At 29.0% G+C, this 20545-nt stretch overlaps 6 protein-coding genes across 6 annotated transcripts; 1 reads left to right on the top strand and 5 right to left on the bottom strand.

The window, feature by feature from the left end:
* Nucleotides 1–93: 93 nt before the first annotated feature.
* Nucleotides 94–2591, top strand: LOC113796903 (beta-1,4-glucuronyltransferase 1-like). The gene is made up of 4 exons (XM_027347198.2): nt 94–520; nt 582–1845; nt 1914–2140; nt 2227–2591. Exons 1-4 carry the CDS (start codon nt 332–334, stop codon nt 2419–2421), a joined length of 1875 nt encoding a protein of 624 aa, XP_027202999.1. The 5' UTR covers nt 94–331; the 3' UTR covers nt 2422–2591.
* Nucleotides 2592–2643: 52 nt separating this feature from the next.
* On the bottom strand, nt 2644–8698 carry Chc (clathrin heavy chain). Its single transcript, XM_075822617.1, has 9 exons — nt 8557–8698; nt 8182–8487; nt 7635–8111; nt 7404–7565; nt 7039–7326; nt 5025–6974; nt 3965–4967; nt 3500–3900; nt 2644–3437 (listed from the first exon to the last, which is right to left on the bottom strand). The coding sequence occupies exons 2-9, from the start codon at nt 8221–8223 to the stop codon at nt 2733–2735; spliced, it is 5028 nt and encodes a 1675-aa protein (XP_075678732.1). The 5' UTR covers nt 8224–8487; nt 8557–8698; the 3' UTR covers nt 2644–2732.
* A 1002-nt stretch (nt 8699–9700) lies between these two features.
* Nucleotides 9701–10560, bottom strand: LOC113796909 (protein Abitram). The gene is given in 5 exon segments (XM_075822626.1): nt 9701–9845; nt 9913–10059; nt 10134–10266; nt 10346–10449; nt 10451–10560. Coding segments are annotated over 5 exon segments (537 nt in total). The 5' UTR covers nt 10556–10560; the 3' UTR covers nt 9701–9797.
* LOC113796902 (poly(A)-specific ribonuclease PARN-like) lies at nt 10462–12703 on the bottom strand. The gene is made up of 2 exons (XM_027347197.2): nt 11617–12703; nt 10462–11544 (listed from the first exon to the last, which is right to left on the bottom strand). Exons 1-2 carry the CDS (start codon nt 12587–12589, stop codon nt 10736–10738), a joined length of 1782 nt encoding a protein of 593 aa, XP_027202998.2. The 5' UTR covers nt 12590–12703; the 3' UTR covers nt 10462–10735.
* Nucleotides 12704–12769: 66 nt separating this feature from the next.
* On the bottom strand, nt 12770–18106 carry LOC113796900 (cholesterol transporter ABCA5-like). The gene is made up of 6 exons (XM_027347194.2): nt 17914–18106; nt 17624–17833; nt 17367–17562; nt 14689–17291; nt 14110–14613; nt 12770–14031 (listed from the first exon to the last, which is right to left on the bottom strand). The coding sequence occupies exons 1-6, from the start codon at nt 18100–18102 to the stop codon at nt 12844–12846; spliced, it is 4890 nt and encodes a 1629-aa protein (XP_027202995.2). The 5' UTR covers nt 18103–18106; the 3' UTR covers nt 12770–12843.
* A 111-nt stretch (nt 18107–18217) lies between these two features.
* LOC113796907 (methionine aminopeptidase 1D, mitochondrial-like) lies at nt 18218–19606 on the bottom strand. The gene is made up of 2 exons (XM_027347201.2): nt 18945–19606; nt 18218–18868 (listed from the first exon to the last, which is right to left on the bottom strand). Exons 1-2 carry the CDS (start codon nt 19533–19535, stop codon nt 18491–18493), a joined length of 969 nt encoding a protein of 322 aa, XP_027203002.2. The 5' UTR covers nt 19536–19606; the 3' UTR covers nt 18218–18490.
* Nucleotides 19607–20545: the final 939 nt, after the last annotated feature.

The following is a 20545-nucleotide window of genomic DNA, read 5'->3' as shown; positions in this document are numbered from 1 at the left end:
TTTTTTTTCTTGTCAAGATAAATTTTTCTTCAACAACAATGGGGTCATGACAATTTTATTATATTGAATGAATGAATTAAATGATGCGCCTGATACGTAATTTATCGTGAATCAAAGCAATGATATGCATAATTTAAACAATAGAATATACCTGTTGATGGATGATTAATCTGATTTCTATAAACTGACAGTTTGTTTTTTTAAAAAAGAAAGTGAGCGCGAATCTATAACGAAACTATTTCGAAAAAGTGATGAAAAGTTGACAAATTTTTGTTTCTATTCCATTGTTTTGTAGTTTTGTTTTGTAGTTTTTGTTTTTTGTGTAGTCAAAATGTTTAAATGGAGATATTTAAGAAATTTTCGTCTTGATTCACATTATATATTAAAAATATTGATTATATTCAATATTTTATTGGGTATTTATCTATTATTTTTATCAACAAATTATCGTCGTTATGTTGTTTATCCACATGATACCAGCCAAACAAATGATGATGAACCGAAAAAATCTTTAATCAAAGTAAGTTAATAATCATTATAAATTTGTATTACTTACTAATGTTTTGTAATTGAATCGGCAGAATGAACAAACATCGAATGATCATATTGTTGAAAATGTTCGAACGAATCAAATGAACCAAGTCAAAACGATTGATAAAAAATTGGATCAAAATTCCGAACAGCAACAACAACAACAATCTCGACAAGAAAATCCCGATAATACTGTTGTCATTACAAATGATAAAAATATGATAAAATCAAATGATCAATCGATTGATAAAGTTTTTGATTCAAATAATCATCCGGTTCAAATACAAAGCCAAAATAATGCTGATGATTCTAGTTATAAACGTATTGAAGAAGATGAAAAATCTATTGATGAAAATGATAAATTAAAAATTGAAATGTTAGGTGCTAAACCTGATGAACAGAATAGTATTATTCATATGGATTTAGATTCATTTGCTGATGGTAAAATCAATGATATGATTGAAGCCAAAGATAATCAGAATAATAATAAAAAAGATAATTCTGCCAAAGAATCATTAGATGATTTACTTAACAAAGATGTAATCAAACAAATAATGGATCATAATTTACATGTTAAAAAAAATTTTTCACAATTAATTATACCGGATAATATTAATTTGGAACCATCATCATGGACAACCGAAACAAGAGGCAATAAATATCAAGCATTGAAAAATTATATTATCGGTAATGGACAATTTGATTATAGTCGAACAATAACATTGACTACACAAGGTGGACCGGGATTTTTACATCATGCCGAACAATTATGTTTACGTTGGGATGGTCCTATTTCGTTGGCCGTTTATGCACCTGGAGAGGATTTTCAATTATCAGTAAATATGATCTATTATCTACGTCAATGTGCCAATGAATGTATTGCCAAACATGTGTTCTGGCATCTTGTTTATGATATTGCCTTTCCACCTAGTGCCAAAATTTCCGGACCAAATAGTTTTCTAAAAACAAATAAATTTGATTGCACAAAATCATTAGATGAAACAATGAAAATATTGAAAATCGACAATATAGATTTTCGATCAAACAAATCTCTTCCATATCCAATCAATATTCTACGTAATGTTGCACGTTCATCATCAAAATCTAAATATTTACTTGCTTCGGATATAGAATTATATCCAAATATTGGTATTATTCCGGCATTTTTTGATTTAATCGAACGTGAACAAAAAGGACTTTTACCTGTGATCAATGTTAAATCTCCACATGTTTATGTTTTACCTATATTTGAAGTAAAAGCAACTAAACAACCGCCAAAAACTAAACAAGAATTATCCAAACTTTTTAAATCAAGTACGTTTTTTGTTGATTTTTTCGTTCATTTTGGTAAATTTGATCTTTTTGTTTTGCAAAAAAAACAGAGGATGCTATATTCTTTCATCGATATGTTTGTGATGAATGCCAAAATTTTCCCGATCGAAATATTTGGATCAACGATATACCAAAGAATAATACGTTGAATATTTTTCGTATAACCAAACGTACACATGATCGTAATCAATGGGAACCGCTTTATATTGGTACTAATGATGAACCATTTTATGATGAAAGATTAACATGGGAAGGAAAACGTGATAAAATGTCTCAGGTATTTTGGATTATCAACCAAAAAAAAAAAACTTTGTCAATAAATGAATGTTTAATCTATTTTTTCCCCTTCATTTCCTTAATCAGATGTATCAAATGTGTTTGATGAATTATGATCTATTGATTTTGGATAATGCATTTCTTGTACATGCACCCGGTATTAAAAAATATCATCCAAAAGATGATCAAAAACGTTTAGTTTATATAAAATATAATCATCAAATCTATACATCGGTATTGGCTGAATTGAGAAAAAAATATGGTAACAAAAATCATTGCTAACTAAAATCAAATCATGGATTCTCTTTGATAAATAGCCAAAAAACATCCAATTCTATACAAAAAAAAATTGAAATTCTATAAATATTGTTTATATATTTGTTTTTGTTTAATCTGAACATTTATTTATCTTTTCTTCTATAAAATGAATAAAAATCAAGATGGCAGACATATATCGTGCCAGCATTTATTTTTTTCTTCAAATAATAATTGGAATTATGGATATAATATTTGTATTTTTTTATTATTAATAATAAATCATAAAAGATAAATTACTGGGTAATTTGGGTATTGGAAAGATATTGTTGTTGGTTTTACATTCCATAACTTTGAAAGAATTGTTGACCGGGTGGTGGTTGTGGTTGAAATCCGGACATTGGTGGTGCTGCTCCAATCATACCGGGTGGTGCGGTCAACATTAATTGATCTTGTGTATAAACTATGGATGATTGTTTTTGTTCATTTTGAACTGATTCTTCTAACTTGGTTTCAACAGTTTCTTTCAATTCATCCGTTTTAGTAGTGTATTCACGAAGTATTTGTATCAAGTAGGGCATTGCATATTCCATAATGTTATGTCTCCAGGCCAATTCCAATACGACATCAGGACGAATCAGATCATAACATTGATAGAGCATGGCTGAAAAACAGGCGTGATTTTTACGTTCCAAAAACCATAGCAAAAGATCTTCAGCCACTTCTGCTTGTTTTGATTCGGCTGCATATTCCATGGCATCTTTGTAAAGGCCATCCTTTTTGCATAATTCCACTGATTGTTTCCATCGATTATTACTTTTATATAAATAAGCAGCAATACGTCGAAATTCAATCAGTTCGTGTTTTTCCAAACGTTGTGCCAAAGCGATCGTATCGAAATTGTCAAAAGCATCGATCGAGGTACGCAATGCTTGATAATCTTCTTGTTCGATAAACAAATCATTCAATGCTTCATTGATTGCTTTATTGTTTAGGCTTTGAACAGAACGAAGATAATTCTTTACCAATGGTAGATGATTTGTCTGAGAATCATGAAAAAAACAATTAGATAATAGAGTCGTAACTAATAAAAGACAAACATTACCTTGGTGAAGAAACTCACTGAACGTGTATGATCCATTCGTGGTGCTAAGACAAGCAAAAGATCATTCAAAAGTAAAGGTTTGAAATCCAAATAGAACTGTATAGCCCGATAATAGAGTTCAACATTAGCCACTTTAGTGATCATATCTTTGAAATGACCTTCTCGCCATGCTTCGGTTGGATGATTCATCATTGTTATGATTGCATTATCATATTCTTCATATTTATCATAAAGGAATACTAATTCTGACCACAAATGAGCCGATTCAGCGGCACGAAGAACTTTTGGAATGTTCACACGGCTCCAAAACAATTCAAGATGTTCACGCATTTTAGCCGGTTTATACTTGGAATAAAGAATAGCCAATTCAGTAAACATGCCCATATGAGCTCGTTCCAATCCTATAAATATGGATTATTAGCTTTCAAAAAAACACAAATATTTATGATAATCATGACCACTTACCTAAAGCAGCTTCAAGCATGGAAATCAATTCTTCAAAATATCCACGGCTTTGATAATAATTGATTAAATCTTCAAGTTCATCGGCATGAACTACAATATGTAGACCACACATCTGAGCCAAACGGAATTCATTGTGATCAACACAAGCAAAACAAACTTCTTTCCAGGTACGAGTTGAATTGGCTTTACGAGCTGAATCGACAGCACCTTGAAATTGTTGCAAATGAACCAATGTAATGGCCAATTTTCCATAATTAGCAACATTATCATATAGGATACGAGCCGGTTCATATAATTTATCTTCAAAACAACGATCACCGATTTTAGAAATATCTGCATTATTTGGGCTAGAAATAAATTCTTCCAAATCAGTTAGCCGATTTGTTTTGGCATAAGCATAGATCAATTCGGATTCAATATATGGTTCACGACTCTTTTTACGAGCCATTTGTAAATAGCGAACCAAATCTTCCCAACTGTTTGTTCGATGAGCAGTAGTTACCACATCCATATAATTAACCTGATCACCTGCTTTAATATATGAATCGATTGCTTCTTTAACCATATTTTCTTGTAATTGGGCTTTAGCCAAAAGGCTCCAAACAGCCGGTTCATTACATCGTTCAGCAAATTCATATGCTCGATCCAAATTTTTAATGTGATCAATCAATACTTGTATAGCTGAAGTATTTACTTCAAATTTTTTGAATATAGCAAAAGCTTCTTCAAACAATTCCGAATTGATAGCAATATTTGCAATATCCGGTGCATCATAATTATCCAAACGATTTATATATTCCATTACACGGCTATGATCAGCTTTGATGGCTGTCAATATCAACAAATTTTGTAGATTACGATGATCCGAGAAAACCGAATTATCTAATACAATCTTTTCCAAAAGTTCAATCAATTCATTGGGCAAATTGGCTGCCATGAATGCTTTCACTGTGACTGAAATATCTTCGGGATCTTGTGTTTCGGAAAGGGCAGTTTGGACCACCTATAAAAAAGAAAAAATTTCGTCATTACATACAAAACAATTATCAAAAAAACAAACCTGATCAATAAGTTGTCGCCGGTATGGATTTGATTCTTGCAATACTTCAGCCCAAAGATCCGGATCACGTCGTTTAACTAGATAGCGAGCTTCATTTTTAAACAAAGAATTTTCATTACAAACTCCAATGAGTTCTTTGTCACATTGTCCACGTTCATAAGCAATGAATGCTAGATGTGGATCACGTTTTTCACAATACTTTCCAACAACACGGCTATCATAAAATTGATTTTCTTTCAAAAAACGTTCCGGATTATTATTGGAATCAATATAGATTTTGGCCAAAGCATTATGTGTTTCTGATTCTTGACAACCTTCATGGATACGTGTTTCAAGCCAAGGCAATAATAATTTGAGGCGATTTCGTTTTTCTACTTCTTCGACAAGTTCATCAGTAGAAAATTGTCCTTTTACAGCCATAATCAATTGTTTAATAACATCTTCCGAACAATCAACATCCAATAATCCTCGTACAACAACTGGCAAACGTGAAGGATTTACTTTTTGCACATAGATTTCAATATATTTGTGCAAATTATTACGATAAAGATAAAGCACTAGATCATGAACAAAATCAAAACGATCGCAAACAATAATTAATGGCAATTGATCGGTTAGTTTGGCTTCTTTCAAAAAATTCTTTACACGTTCTGGATTGTAGCAATTACTTTCACGACAAATACGTTCAACTTCTTTAATTTGACCAGTCTTGCAAGCAGCCTGTATATATTTGAAATGAACATCCGGATCCTGGTTAAAGTTGACAATCGATCCAAGAAAATAGAATAAACCTTCATAACTTTTGAATGATTCAAACAATTCAATCAAAGCAGTTGTAGTAAGCTGTTCATGATATTTGCTTGCTACTTGTACACAAATTTGTAAATTTTGTCGAATATTACTGGTAAGCATTGCTCGAAGACATTCCAATGAATCTTCAACCGATAATGTACCAAAATAATTGACCAGCCATTCATGATTCAAAAGATGCGTATGAACAATCGCTCGTTTGATATCATAAAGATCGGTATAATTTTCCAATGCCCGTTGATATAAGCCAGCCTTTTCACAAAGTTGAGCAATCAAAGGACGATTATAATAGCTGAACATTTTGTTGGCCAGAATGGCATCAGCCACTTGTGGTGCAGTAACCAAATTCATTTCCAAACAACGTGTCTGTAAAGGTCCTTCTTCTTCACGATTATTTTTAAGAGCATCCAATAGAAAAGCAGTACATTGTTGAACAAGATTGGCTTCAACAAAAGCATCAACCATTTGATTAATGTCGCAAAGATTTTCTTCTTCCGAAACAATTGCCTGTGCAAATTCAGTTGCCTTATCCGGATTGCTACGAATAATGTGACGAAGTAAACTAAGATAATCTGGTTGGAATCCTACTTTTTTAGCGTACAAAAATATTTTTTTAAATTGTCCAGTTTCTGCGAATGATTGTACAACTTTCACCGGAACGTTTGCACGCAGATAAACAGACAAAGCCAATGTTGCATCAACCGGTTTGACTAAATCGCCCAATTCTTCACTACATTCAAGTTTATCATCTTTGAGCCATTTTTCCAACAATTGTTTTCGCTGTTGTTGAAGAACCGGTCGACATAATTCCAATGATTCATATCGATTTAATTTTCCTTGATCTAAAAGAATGCCAAAATAATGAAGTAATGGTGATGATTGATTAGGTTGCGCTGGAGTTTGTTGAAAACGTTGAATTGTTTCATATGTACGAAGAATTCCTTGAGGAGCAGTCGCTGCAACTTTAGCCGCTTCTATATATTGGCCAGTTGAAAAAAGATTATTGAATTTTTTAATAAACAAATCATCAGCTCCAGGAAGATTATTTCGCGAAGAGATTCGCAATGCCAATTCAGAATTTTGTAACGTATTATTTATGTATGGAATTAGATTAGTTTCATCGATACTAACCGATAGAACCTTAAAATTAATAAAATTAAATATTAGTCAAACAGAAGTTTCTTTTTTCCAAAACACATCATACCTGTCCTTTACGATTTACACCAATAATTCCACTAGTTGGTCCATATGGAGCCGTAACAAAAATAGTATCAGCACTAATACGATTCATATAGATACAAGTACCGGATTCAACATCATATAAATGAATATAACCATATTTAGTAATCAAATAGATTATATCATATTTAGGTGACATTTGCATAGCAATAGGAAAATCATTTTGTGCTTCTGGTGGAAAAAATACATCAACTTGTTTTTTTGGATATGGTTTGCTGCCGGTTGGTGCCGTACCCACTTCAACTATATGAAGCTATTATATATCATAAAATTTGTCAATTACTTTGTTGCACTCAAACATATGAAAAATGATAAAAAAATTCTTATTACCTTTCCACCTGCAGCTGTACGAGCGGCAAAACAAAATAAATTTGATGGTTCAGTATTTCCTTCCAATTTGAATGTTGTAAAAGCAGCGGCATGTCCTTCAATCGGTTGGCTAACTTTACGAGCAACAGAATAAAGTTGCATGGCTCCAGTTACACGATTGCTCTAAATTTTTTTAAAATTGATACATCAGATTAATATGAAAATTCTGGCTTCATATATGGTCAATATTACCTGTGCCGAAATACCAATCAAAACAAGCCATTTAGCTTGATGATCAGCACGATAATTAATAATTTGACAACCATTCAATGATGCATGACGATCAAAAGCTTTTTGTGGTGTAGAATCACCTTCCATTGACCAATGATGAACAGCAGTTTCAGTAACCAATGCAATTGTTTTAACATTAATCCATTTCCAGAATAAAACTTCTTCTTCCATTGTATGTGCTTTCATCATTGATTTCATTTCAATATTGAATATTTGCAATGTACGTTGTGCTTTTAATGCAATCACTTTTGTTGATGGATTCATAATGGCTGAATCGGCTGATATTGGTCGTCGTATTGGTGTTGTTGGATTTGCCATATCAATAATAACCACTTGTGATGAATCACCAACTTTTTCACGAATACAAATAAATTTATCACTCTCCATAGTGAGCATATTGAAACTAATGCTCGATTGGTTGATACCAATCTGGGTTAACTATTTAATTTTTAAAAGAAAAAACGGATAAAATCATGGAAAAAAATGCAGAAAAAAACGAAATTCCTACCTGGAGGTGTTCCTGAAATTTGATTGGAAGTATTTGAGACATTTTCGTTCGTTTTTCTTTTTTTTTGTATTTCACCAATCAATATGAACGAAACGTTTTCTTTAAGAAAAAATGAAGATGCAGTCCAAACACAGACTAGCACCGGGCTTCGAAAAGAAGAAAAATACGTATGGAAATAAGAATTTGATAGTATAAAAAAAAGAATTGATGAATAAAATTAAGGGAAAAAAACCAAATTAGATTGAATTCTTGACAATTAAGATTGATGAAACCAAGCAAACCAACAAAAAAAACTGAGAAGAAAATCTAAAGATGTGAAAATTAAAAAATAGAAAATTGAAGAAGAAAGAAAAATCAAACAGAAATCAAACAGACCAAACGATGATGAAGTTTATATTAACAAAAAATATAAACGAAAGAAAGAGCTAAAAAAAATTGTAATGTGAAACGCCGACTACCGATTTGGCTTGATTTGTGTTGTGTATGAGATGTGGAGCCTTTTTGATGTTTGGTTGGTTTTAAGGAGCAGCAAATATAATAAAACAGCCAATGAATTTTTTATATATAAATGATGACATCGATTGGTTGATCAGGACAAACAAATGAAAAGCGCCACTATATATACAAGTAAAATTTCAGGTGATGATTATGAGATAGCGACGACAACGACAACGATGAAAGAGCGGCTGTCAGAGCACTGTGTGTGTATTTTAATTGTCAAATATATTCTCTAAAAACTATACCACGTAATCGATTATGGATATGTCAAAAAAAACAAACACAGAAAATTTTTTATTTTTTTTAAATCAAATTGATGAACACAAACAAACACAAAATGAATGATAAAAGGTCAGAATTATTTTGATAAAATTGGAAAAATGAGAAAAATTTGAGAAGAAAAATACAATGGACGAATATAATGAATGAAGGGGCATGTATACAACACATTCGATTCGATTATTTCATTTTTTTTATGCTAACTCATCAGAAAGGCGATTTGTTTAGCCAAGTGAATCGATAGATGGCTCTATAGATTGAATACAGAGTAGGGTGTTACCATTCAAGTCAAAACAGACGAATATAATGTAAACCGCCTTTTTTTCGGTTTGTTCGATTTGATAATTTTTTTTTGTAATTTTTTTTTGTAATTAAAAATTATAAAAACTTTTAAAGAAATGGAAGCTGTCGATTCGATTGAAGAACACGTAAGAACATTTAGATGATTATCTAAATGAAGAAATTAATCATGGACATTATTTTCTTATTTTCTTATTTCCAGTTAAAACGAAATGAATTACGTTTGGATAAAATATTAAACAATTTGGATACAGAATTACATCGTTGTTCAAGAAAAATTGAAATACCATTTGATCAACAATGTGCATTGGATAATATTGATCAAATTCCACAACAAATAATTGATTTAAATAATCGTTTAGAAAATTTAAAAACAAAACGTAATGAATATATTAAAAACAAACAAACAAAATTGGATAAATTGGAAGAAAGATCGAAAAAATTTCTTTTAAAATGATTTTAATTCAATGAAAAAAACGAAACAAAACAAAATTCATTATTTATTTATATTATTATTATTATTTACAGTATTTTATTATTTATTTAAATGGTGGCAATATAATTGCTATATATCCATCGGTTAAAGGCTAAACAAACAAAACAAAATTTACAAAAATTTTAATTTTTATAATTAAATAAATAAATTCTGTATACCTTTTCGACTATTAATGATGGTTCATTAACTAAACATTTATTAATTTCAATAATTTTACCACGTAAACAAGATCTTATTGGATATGTCGTACCATCTTGACAATGAATTGTACAAAGAATCGATTCTTGGCCAACCATTTGTGCTCCCTTTTTGTAAATTACAAAAAAATTAAAAATTCTTTCCTTTTAACGATTTTTTAATAATAAAAATTTTTACAAACCTTTTTTCCTTTTCCCTTTACTTTATTATCAAGCCTATTTACATGTTTATTATTACCAAAAAAATCAATATTTTTAATTGATTTTTTCTTTGAGATTATATCATGTAATGGTGATAGACAAATGACTGCAATGCTTTTTTTGAAAAAAAAGGCAAAATTCTCGTTAAAACAATGGTTACAACAAAACAAAGAGAAAGACCAATCACACAAACCGATTTGAATGTTGTAAAACAATTTGATCATAATTATATCCATCTTTACTTTTCGTATAAATATTATATTGATAATAACGTTCAGAAACGCCTGGAAATGGTTTTTATAATACGTATCTGTTTTAACATTGATTTTATTTCATTTTTATCATCATTGTCATTATCAATTTTACAAATATCATCAAAAATACTATCCGAATTTGAAGCCATTTTCAATCAAAAAATTTTTTCAAAATCCACTTCTATCAACACATACATATGGCCATCATTTTTGGTAAAAAAAACACCAAATCTATACGAGAAAAGTTATTTAGAATTTTTCAATTTAAAAAAAAAATGTTCACCAAAAAAAAACAAACAAACAAACAAGATTAAGATTCAAAAATCAAATCAATGACAATCATTCGTCCATGACATATTATCATCAAATAATTTTTCAACCAATTGTGATGATGAATGATTATTTTTTTCACCACCACCAACAATATTCGTTGATGTTGTATTCAACTTGATTTTTTTGTTTACTAAACATTCATCGATTATCGGTTCCGGTGTTGTTGTTGTTGTCGGTGTATGATGCTGTTTCAATTTAGCTGATGATTTCGGTGTTTGTTGCGACATTTGTGGACTGCTATTATCTCTATCATGATTGATGATTGTTTTTTGTTGTTTCATAAATTCTGAATAATGTTGAATTTTAAATGCATATCGATAACCTTTTGGATTTATAATCAATGCTTCAATAGCATCACCAATCTTATTTTCATCTTTCATTATACAAAATGCTGATTCATCATCCAAAAAAACAATACGATATAAACCACCAAATTCCGAAAATATTCCATTCAAATCATTACGTGTAAATGATTTTGAAAAATTTAAATGAAAAATATGATTACGATTTAATGGTTCATCGTTGCCTTGAAGATTCAGGAATTTTATATCATAATTTCCGAAAATAGAAATCTTGTTTCGAAATTCATTCGAAATTTTATTGTTAAGTAGATTTTCATCTTCCAATAAATTTTCCTGCTCACAAAGATAACGTATCATTTGTACAAAACAACAACCAGTTATAAATGAATCATAACCAGCTTCATGATAACGATTATCATCATCAAAATTTGATGAATTTTTTAATGAAAATTTTGTTCCTAAAAATGGTTCATTTTTTACCGTTTCGAATACTTTTTTCAATGCTTTTGGATATGAAAAATGAAAAAGATCAAATTAGTTTCGAATACCGTGATAATGGGGTATCACACACTTACCATTTTGTGGGAAAAAATTTTTCAATTTTGGACTCAATGAAATATAGGCCGTATCATATATTGAATTGAACAAACTTTTGATTGATAATTTAAATTCATCATATTTTTCCGGTAATGGTTCAATAAATAAATTATAAATATGTAATAAATCAAAAAATAAACTATGACCAATGATTGGTTTTTGATGTTTAATCAATGATTTTATAATCAATGTAAAACCAATATTATCAAATAATAATGATTTTGTTTGTTCATCTTTTGGTTTCGGTGTACCTTTTTTCAATATCAAAGAACCTTTATTATCTTGTTTCCCGGTGGAAATTTGAATCGAATCTTTAAATGATGATTTTTGTACAGTTTCATAGATGATTCGTCGATAATATGAATTACATTGTGGTAATATTTCTTCTTGTTGTTCATCGTTAGACATGAATTTATTCAATTTTTCATTCAATTCTTCAAGGAATTTTTTATCTTCATCTTTTTCAATTTCAATAAAATTTGTTTTCAATTGATTTTCTTGAATTTTTGCATTAATTTTTGTTTCAACTGTTGACAATTGATTTAATGGAATGTATGTAATACCATCACGAATCATACGATTAAAATCAAAACCATTATCAACAAGAAATGTTAACGATGATGATTGACAAAGAAAACATCGTTCACGTTGTTCTTCAGGTAAAAAAATACATTTGGTTGGAAAAATATAAAAATTATATGAATAACAATCATACATATAATCATCGGGTAATTTTTTAAACAATGATAATCCAAATTGAAATATTTGAAATTGATTTATATTCGTTCGTGTATTCAGATAAAGTTGTTCATAATTATCTAATTCATTATTACGTCGTTGATTTTGAAATAAACCACTAAATTCACAATCAATTGAAACGAAATCACAATCGGAAATTTGTTCATCAATTTGTTCAATATTTTCGACAAAATTTCGTTTTGTAATATCCATTTTTTCATTTATTTTATAATGATTTTGACAAATCAACAAATAAACTGAATGCGAAATTGGAAATTGACAACCAAAAAACGAAAAAAAAATGTGCTTCGAAATTCCAAAACAATCGAATAATTGAAAACACAAACCGTACGACATCTATCGATAATATCGATACTCAAAAGGAAGAGGGAATTTTAAATGGAAAAAAATTTTATTTTGAGTAAAATTTTGAATGAAAAAAATTGACAAAAATGAAAAAAAAGTGATTATAAATTAATATATTCATGTATTTTAGCAAATTCAATAAATAATTGTTCAATTGATGATTGATTTAAACTATATTCTTCAATTTCAGGATTATCATTTGATAATTTTTCCATTGTATGAAAAAAATCACCCAATGATTTAACATTATTTTGTGGTATAATTAATTTAATTAATTCAGGATTTTGTTCATTAATACGCATATCAGGGAAAATGGAAATGATTTCCTGTTGTATACGGCCAAAATCAAAACCTTTTTTCCATTTAATTTCAAGGAAATATCCTTTACCATATTTATTGTTTAAATGTTGTATGTTACCTAAACATTTTAAACTACCTTTAGCCATAATAGCTAAACGTGTACATAATGCTTCAATTTCTTCCATTGAATGACTTGTTAACATTGCACTATTCGGTCCATTTGGATCGAATTTTTTTATTATTAAATTCCACATTAATCTTTTCGAACTAGGATCCATACCGGTTGATGGTTCATCCAACATTGTCAATTTAACATCGGCTAATATTGATATTAGTAGACAAAGTTTTCGTTTATTACCACCGGATAGTTTACGAAATTTTCGATTTTTATATTCAGTTATACCGAATGCTTTGATTAATTTATCACAAATTTCTTTCATTTGATTACCCGGTACACCACGTATCGATGCATATAAATATAAATGTTCAATCAATGTAATATCCGGCCAAAATGGATTAACCTGTGGACAATATGCTAATAAATTTGGTGGTAAACGATCTTTAAATTTAACTGCTTCCAAATAAAGTTTTCCCGATGTTTCCAATTCATCACGTACAATAATTTTCATAACGGTAGTTTTACCTGCACCATTCGGACCAAGTAAACCGAAAATCTGTCCAGATTCCATAGTAAGATTTAAACGTTTCACTGCTGTTTGGGTTGGATATTCTTTTGTTAAATTTCTAATCACTAATAATGGTTTATCATTTTTGAATTTTGATCGTAGTATTTGTTTTACACGTAATTTTTCTTCAAAAACATCTTCATCCATTTGTAAATCTTCTTCGGGATTGGTTTCAATCGATGGTTCATCACTTGGATCTTTTCTTTTCTGACAGCAAATTATTGATTTAAATGAACGTCGTTCTTGTTTCATATGATCTAAATATGGTAACAAAATCATTCCTATCAGAAAATGTACAATCATCTGCGGCGGTTTGTTTGCGGAAGAAAAAACAGCAAAATTCAGTGAAAAATTCATGATTCAAAAATCGCACACACTTACCGCAACATATGCCGGTAATACATTATTATTCCAATAAAAATATGGTCCAAAACTGGGAAAATCTTCCAATTTTTGTTCTCTAGTTACATAGACTAAACTTTGCATTGCACCAAATGGTATATAAAATGGCCAAATAAAATAATTAATACGATATGATACATTTGATTTGAATATAACTCGTATGACATATGACATAATATACATAAAACCGGCTATTAATGATGATACGTTTGACATTAACGCCTGTGCAACTTCACGTTTATTAAATAAATGTGAAAATACATAACATGTCATTATTGAACATGGTATATATAATATTAATAATATCATTGCACAAATAAATGCAAATGTATTTACATAAATTGATAATGGTACGAAAAAATATGTCGATACAATGATTGTAAATACAAATATACCGAATGTAATTGAATCGACCATTGTTGTTACTAGCCAATATTGTAATATTTTCATACCGTTTATGTTTAAATAACTTTTTACATTATCCTTTTTGTAATGGGAAAAATATAATATTTTTTGTAAATTTTTTGTAATTTGTAATTTGTAATTTTTTATACTTACATCACGTTCCTTAATCGTTTCGGCTGCCAGATTAACTGGAAATTGTGTCAATGACATACCAAACATAACAATAAACAACATATCTAAACCATCTTCCAATGAATTACTACGATCTGGTAATGGATAACTAGCCGTCCGAATACGATTTAAATGTTCTTTTGAATCACTATTTAAATTACCACTTTGTAATAACATATTTGTCATTGCATTTTGTAATATTGGTAATGCATATTGATATGATTTATTAAATAATAGAGTAAAATCAAATTCATTTTCCTTATTATTATCGGTAGTATGATTATATGTAATAGCATAATGTTTACCCAATAAATTTGTCAGAATCATACTATCAACATGTATGATTGGACGAAATGAATTGGATAATAATTTTAATTCATTTTTAATATTCGGCCCGGAATAAACAATCGATTGATCGGGATATTGATTTGATTCCAATACGATACGTTGTGGCATTTGTTCAATTAATCTTGTCGATGTAAATAACATAAAAAATACAATTACTAATGCTTGTATAGTGATTGATATTAAAAATTGCCAATTCCGAAGTATTACTTTCATTTTAACATCAAATAAATACCACATTACTAGAAAGGAATTTTGTTTAAATTTTATCTTATTCAATTCATTAAAATCAAATACATTTAGATTTGTTGTTGATGTTGTTTGATTAATTTGTTCCTGTAATATTTCATCACTTTCATAACAGATTTTCAGGAAAACATCTTCTAATGTTGTTAATTTTATACCATAACCAAGTATACCTTGATTTGTATCGATAATTTTATCTATAGATTCAAATAATGTTGGAAATTTAAATGTTTCATTTTTTGGTAATGTAAATAATAATTCATCTTGTGTTTGTCGTACCAGTTTCGATCCATGTATATGATTGGACATTATGTTTTCAACATTTTTTATATCAACAGTTTTTGGTTCAATTTCCAATCGAAGATGATAACCAACACCGAATTTATTCTTAAGAAACATTGATGAACCACAACAACGAATTGCACCTTTAACAACAATTGCTTTACGATCGGCTAATACATCGGCTTCATACATTGTATGTGTACTTAACATGATAACACGATTTTTCTTATACGAACGCAGTAATGACCAAAGTTTCTCACGGGAATATGGATCAACACCACTTGTTGGTTCATCCAACATTATTATCTGTGAACCACCAACCAATGCAATCGCTGTACAAAGTTTACGTTTTTGTCCACCACTCAATACACCGGCCGTATGATGCATTTTAGCTGTTAAATCAGTTTGTGCCAATAGGAAACGTATTTCCTGATCTAATTGCCGGCCGCTTGCACCTTTTATACGTCCGAAAAATTTTAAATGTTCCAATGGTGTTAATTCATCGAAAATAATATCTTCTTGAAAACAAATACCAAAACGTGTACGTAAATCGGCAACATGAAATATATTATCCACTTTAAGATCACAAACCGTAACCTGACCGAATGATGGTTGCATTGAACCAATAATCATATTGATTAATGTTGTTTTACCTGCACCATTCTGTCCCAACAAAGCTGTTATCTGTGATTCATATATATCCATTGATAAATCATTAACAGCAATGGAAAATTTATCATAAATTTTCGATACATTCCGTACACGTATTAGGATATCATCCTGTAAATCATCATCCACTGTTTCAATATCAACAATTTTCGGACGTCGTTTTCGTTGTAATTCTTTTAATTTTTCACTTTTTACCGGTGTTTTAAATAAACGTATTATTGTATTTATGAATGTTTCCCGATTCGTTAGGAAAATATCCGTTAATATAAGTAATACTGTATATAGTATGATATCAATAATAATCATAATCATACCAAAACCAAGTGAATATTCTGTTAATGAATACCATGGTATATGTTCAATAGTCAGCATTGAATATTTAATTGTATATGCAAATGCTAATGGTGAAAATATGGCCATATATTTTTCCATTTCCATTGATATTGCCATTAATTCAAGACCATAAAATAACCATGGTATTGAAAAACCGGTTAATGAACTTGCAATCGATGCTACTTTTGTTGTTTGAAATGGTACACTAACCAAAAATCCAATCAATATTAATGATAATGAATATAATTGTAACATTATATAAAAATATAATGGATTCATAAATATTGTCAATTCAAATAAAACAAATACAAATGTTGTTAATAAACAAGGTATTATGCTAAGCATTATTTCAACAAATGCCCATGATAACCAATATGGTAATGTTTTCATACCCATCAAATGCATTGCTTCTTTAATACGTTTTTCTTTTTCCTGTACCAATGATACTGGTACGATTGAAAAAAATGGCATAAACGATAATGTTATAAAACTTATAACCATTTTCATATGATATTTACTCATACTGAATGATAATGGTTGTGGAAATATACCGATATTAAAATTCGGTACAATATTACTTATATAACCACGATCCATAAATTTTATAATTGCTGTATCCATAATGGCTTGTATTGTACAAAAACCATATGTAAAAAATTTATATGGATCACATGTTGGTTTGGCCATTATACCATTATCTTCACAATCACCTGTGTTAATCAGTGGTCAGTCAATTTTTTTCGCAAAGAATATTCATTGATTTTTCAAAAAAAAAAAACACTCACCAACACCACCTAACGGCATAACCGGTATAAAACGTTTTTCCATCCGTATGGTATATTCAATCGTCCGGTTTTTATATGAATCAAATGAAATTAATAAAAAATTTTCCTGTAATGATTGTTGTAGATGAAATTTTTCAAATTGTTCATATGTACGAAATGTTGTATTATAATAGATTTTTGTTTGAAATAATACTGGCTGAAAAATTTTTGTAAAAAATTTGTAATTTAAAATTTTTTTTGTAAAAATAAAAACTTACAGCAATTCTATCAATAGTATTTATAAATTTTATCATTCCTTCCTGATCAAATACATTATTATTAATAAAATACCATGTTTGATAAAATGATAAATATGGTGGTGCATATAATTTTGAATCAATAATTGGATCATCAATTTGTTTTACAATAACAAAATCCGGTTTTTGAAAAAACATATTACTTAATATGAATAATGGAAATAATAATTGCTAGAAAATATATTGATTGATAAATTATAAATTATAAATTTATTTTACAAAAAAATTACAAAAAACTAACTATAACTAACCATCAATGTTTTAATATATTGCCGTTTTTTAATAGTTACATTACGTATAACTAATGCTGAAAATTGTTGACGAAATGATATATATCTTGGTTCGAATGTACGTTGTTTTTTCTTTTGATTTGTTGTTGTTGATGATGATTGTTCTTCTGACGATGGAGACGACGGTGTTCTTGTTGCAAACGATTCCATTGTTAAACGTTTTCGTTTTTTTTTTCACTTTCTTGCTTGCTCGCTGAAATTTCACTTTACAATTTCGAAAATTGAAAGAAAAATTTACAATTTTTATAATGCAAAAAAAAAATCGTTTGGTTGTTATAAAAAATTTAATTTTAATTAAATTATTTTTAATGAAAATATTCCAAGGAATAATTACAACAACAATCCACTAAAATAACGCGTTCTTATTGGATTAAAAGAAATTAATCAAATTATCGATAAAGATCGATAATCAAAGATCATCATCATTGACATTGGTTTCCATAGAATTAATTAAAAAGAGAAAAATTTTTTTTAGATCAAAATCGATGATAAGATACATTTAGAAAGCGACCAAACAATAACGTTATTAACCAAATTTTCAAATTTCAGTCAATATAACCGAATCATGTTTACGAATCCAAATTGTATGTTCAAATTGTGCTGATCGACAATCATTTTCACTTGCTACTGTCCATCCATCATCAAACATAACCACATTGGCTGATGTTTCCAATATAATCGGCTCGATTGTAAATATCATATTTTCAATCATAATTTCTTCAGAATTATTATCATAATGAAGAATTTGTGGATTTTCATGCAAATCTTTACCAACACCATGACCACAAAATTCTTTAACAACATTCATTTCATATTTTTGGGCAATATTTTCAATTGTTTTTCCAATCGCTGATATTCGTTGACCAGATCGACAAATTTTTATTGCTTCGTAAAGGCATAATTCAGCAACATTCATCTATGTTGTAAGAATGAACGAATAAATAGAGATTTCAATGAATCAAAAATCATTTTCTTTTTTAAAAATTACATACAAGATGTTTAGCTTGTTGATCACAATCACCAATTGCAAACGTATGACAACAATCACCATGAAATCCATTATAATAAATAGAAACATCAATAGAAATAATATCACCCGATTGTAATTGTCTTTGATCAGGTATACCATGTACAGCAATATTATTAACCGAAGTGGTTACACATTTAGGAAAACCACTATAATTTAATGGTGATGGATAACATTTATGTAAAAGACAAAGATTATAAACAATATCATCAATATCTTCACATGTCATTCCAATTTTAAGTTGTTCACCAGTTTTCATTAGAATTGTTTTAGCAATTTTACATGAATTCCATATTTTTTCAATATCATTAGGGTTTTTAACATAATTCGAATTATTGTGTTTATTTGGTTGACCATTTATTGCATAATCAGGTAGAAGAATATCTCGGGGAAAATTTCTTGTTATAGATGATATTGGATATTTAGGTTCAATTATTTCATATGATAAAAAATTGGTTGTTGAAAAAAATTTTTGCTTAACTAAATTATTATAATGATTAAATTTTTGTAATAAATTTCGAAAAATTATAAAATTATTTTTACAAATTGATAACATTTTTGTTATAACAAAATAAAAATTGCCGCGGCTCAAAAAAAAACGTTCGATATCAGATGATTCGAACAAATAAACCAAATGGGTCGAAATAGTTGATTTTGATTTTTGAAAAAAAATGCGCCAAAACAATTATGGATCATGATCAAAAGATGTCTCTGAAGATATGATCCAGAACAACGAGAACAAACAAAAAAACGCCATATCATAATCATCGATAATTTTTTTTTTTTTTTTTTTTTGACAGAAAAATATATCCAAAGATCACCTCTCTCTCGGTTTGTATCGATGGAACAAAAAAAAAAAAAAAAAAACATTGAAAACACTGGGATCCCGGTTATATAGAACCAGCCAAAGAAAGACTTAAAGGTTTGTTAACTGGCTATATAAACATTATTGTATATTCAAAAAATGAACAGAATACATATTCAGGTCGTGTTTTTTGGGAGACTACATATTTGGTTAAAATAGTTTCGAACAAATTTTTGTTTTTGTTCGAAGTTTTTTTTTCGAATGAAATTTTTATTCACCAAAAATGAAAAAAAATCTGACCATTTTTTTTTTTTGGTTAAATCATCAAATCGATGATGGTCAACACATTTTTATTATCATCTTTTAGTCAACAACAACAAAAAAACAAAGGTTTTTCCCAAACCAAAAATGTGAAATAAAAAAAAATTGGGATTTCCGTCGAAGCAAGCCCGAAAAAAAGAAACCCCAAATAAAGTCTATATACCGTTCCTCATTCAGAATTCTCGATTCCGATCATCGTTCCAGCAACAACAACAAATTCCGAACCACTATGTTTGCTATATCGGGTTTTTTTTAAATAGTAAAATTTGTTTGTCAAATTCAAACACACACAAGCATATTACGAACTCGCCCGAAAAAAAAATGAATTTTTTTTCTTCTTCTTCTTCTTCGGTGGTAGAAGTTAAGAATATATATTTTTTTAGTTTTGTCGTCGACAACAACAACAACTGAAACAACAACAATATCGACATATCGGAAAG

Source organism: Dermatophagoides pteronyssinus, unplaced genomic scaffold, assembly GCF_027571235.1.
Source record: "Dermatophagoides pteronyssinus isolate colony J.1.1.1.1 unplaced genomic scaffold, Derpt_VIB-CSIC_2022.12 sq0018, whole genome shotgun sequence".
Classification (NCBI taxonomy): domain Eukaryota; kingdom Metazoa; phylum Arthropoda; class Arachnida; order Sarcoptiformes; family Pyroglyphidae; genus Dermatophagoides; species Dermatophagoides pteronyssinus.
This window is presented reverse-complemented; position numbering and strand designations above follow the sequence as displayed.

What these genes read in the sequence shown, in the direction of transcription:
- LOC113796903 (XM_027347198.2), top strand. Translation starts at nt 332, where the DNA reads ATGTTTAAATGGAGATATTTAAGAAATTTTCGTCTTGATTCACATTAT. An exon ending in ATCCAAACTTTTTAAATCAA is followed by an intron (nt 1,846 to 1,913) that starts GTACGTTTTTTG and finishes CAAAAAAAACAG; the next exon opens with AGGATGCTATATTCTTTCAT. An exon ending in AACGTGATAAAATGTCTCAG is followed by an intron (nt 2,141 to 2,226) that starts GTATTTTGGATT and finishes TTCCTTAATCAG; the next exon opens with ATGTATCAAATGTGTTTGAT.
- Chc (XM_075822617.1), bottom strand. Translation starts at nt 8,223, where the DNA reads ATGTCTCAAATACTTCCAATCAAATTTCAGGAACACCTCCAG. An exon ending in TGATTGGTATTTCGGCACAG is followed by an intron (nt 7,566 to 7,634) that starts GTAATATTGACC and finishes AAAAAAATTTAG; the next exon opens with AGCAATCGTGTAACTGGAGC. An exon ending in CATGCTTGAAGCTGCTTTAG is followed by an intron (nt 3,901 to 3,964) that starts GTAAGTGGTCAT and finishes CCATATTTATAG; the next exon opens with GATTGGAACGAGCTCATATG.
- LOC113796902 (XM_027347197.2), bottom strand. Translation starts at nt 12,589, where the DNA reads ATGGATATTACAAAACGAAATTTTGTCGAAAATATTGAACAAATTGAT. An exon ending in AAATTTTTTCCCACAAAATG is followed by an intron (nt 11,545 to 11,616) that starts GTAAGTGTGTGA and finishes CATATCCAAAAG; the next exon opens with CATTGAAAAAAGTATTCGAA.
- LOC113796900 (XM_027347194.2), bottom strand. Translation starts at nt 18,102, where the DNA reads ATGGAATCGTTTGCAACAAGAACACCGTCGTCTCCATCGTCAGAAGAA. An exon ending in AAACGATTAAGGAACGTGAT is followed by an intron (nt 14,614 to 14,688) that starts GTAAGTATAAAA and finishes CATTACAAAAAG; the next exon opens with GATAATGTAAAAAGTTATTT. An exon ending in TATTACCGGCATATGTTGCG is followed by an intron (nt 14,032 to 14,109) that starts GTAAGTGTGTGC and finishes AAACCGCCGCAG; the next exon opens with ATGATTGTACATTTTCTGAT.
- LOC113796907 (XM_027347201.2), bottom strand. Translation starts at nt 19,535, where the DNA reads ATGTTATCAATTTGTAAAAATAATTTTATAATTTTTCGAAATTTATTA. An exon ending in ATCAACAAGCTAAACATCTT is followed by an intron (nt 18,869 to 18,944) that starts GTATGTAATTTT and finishes CTTACAACATAG; the next exon opens with ATGAATGTTGCTGAATTATG.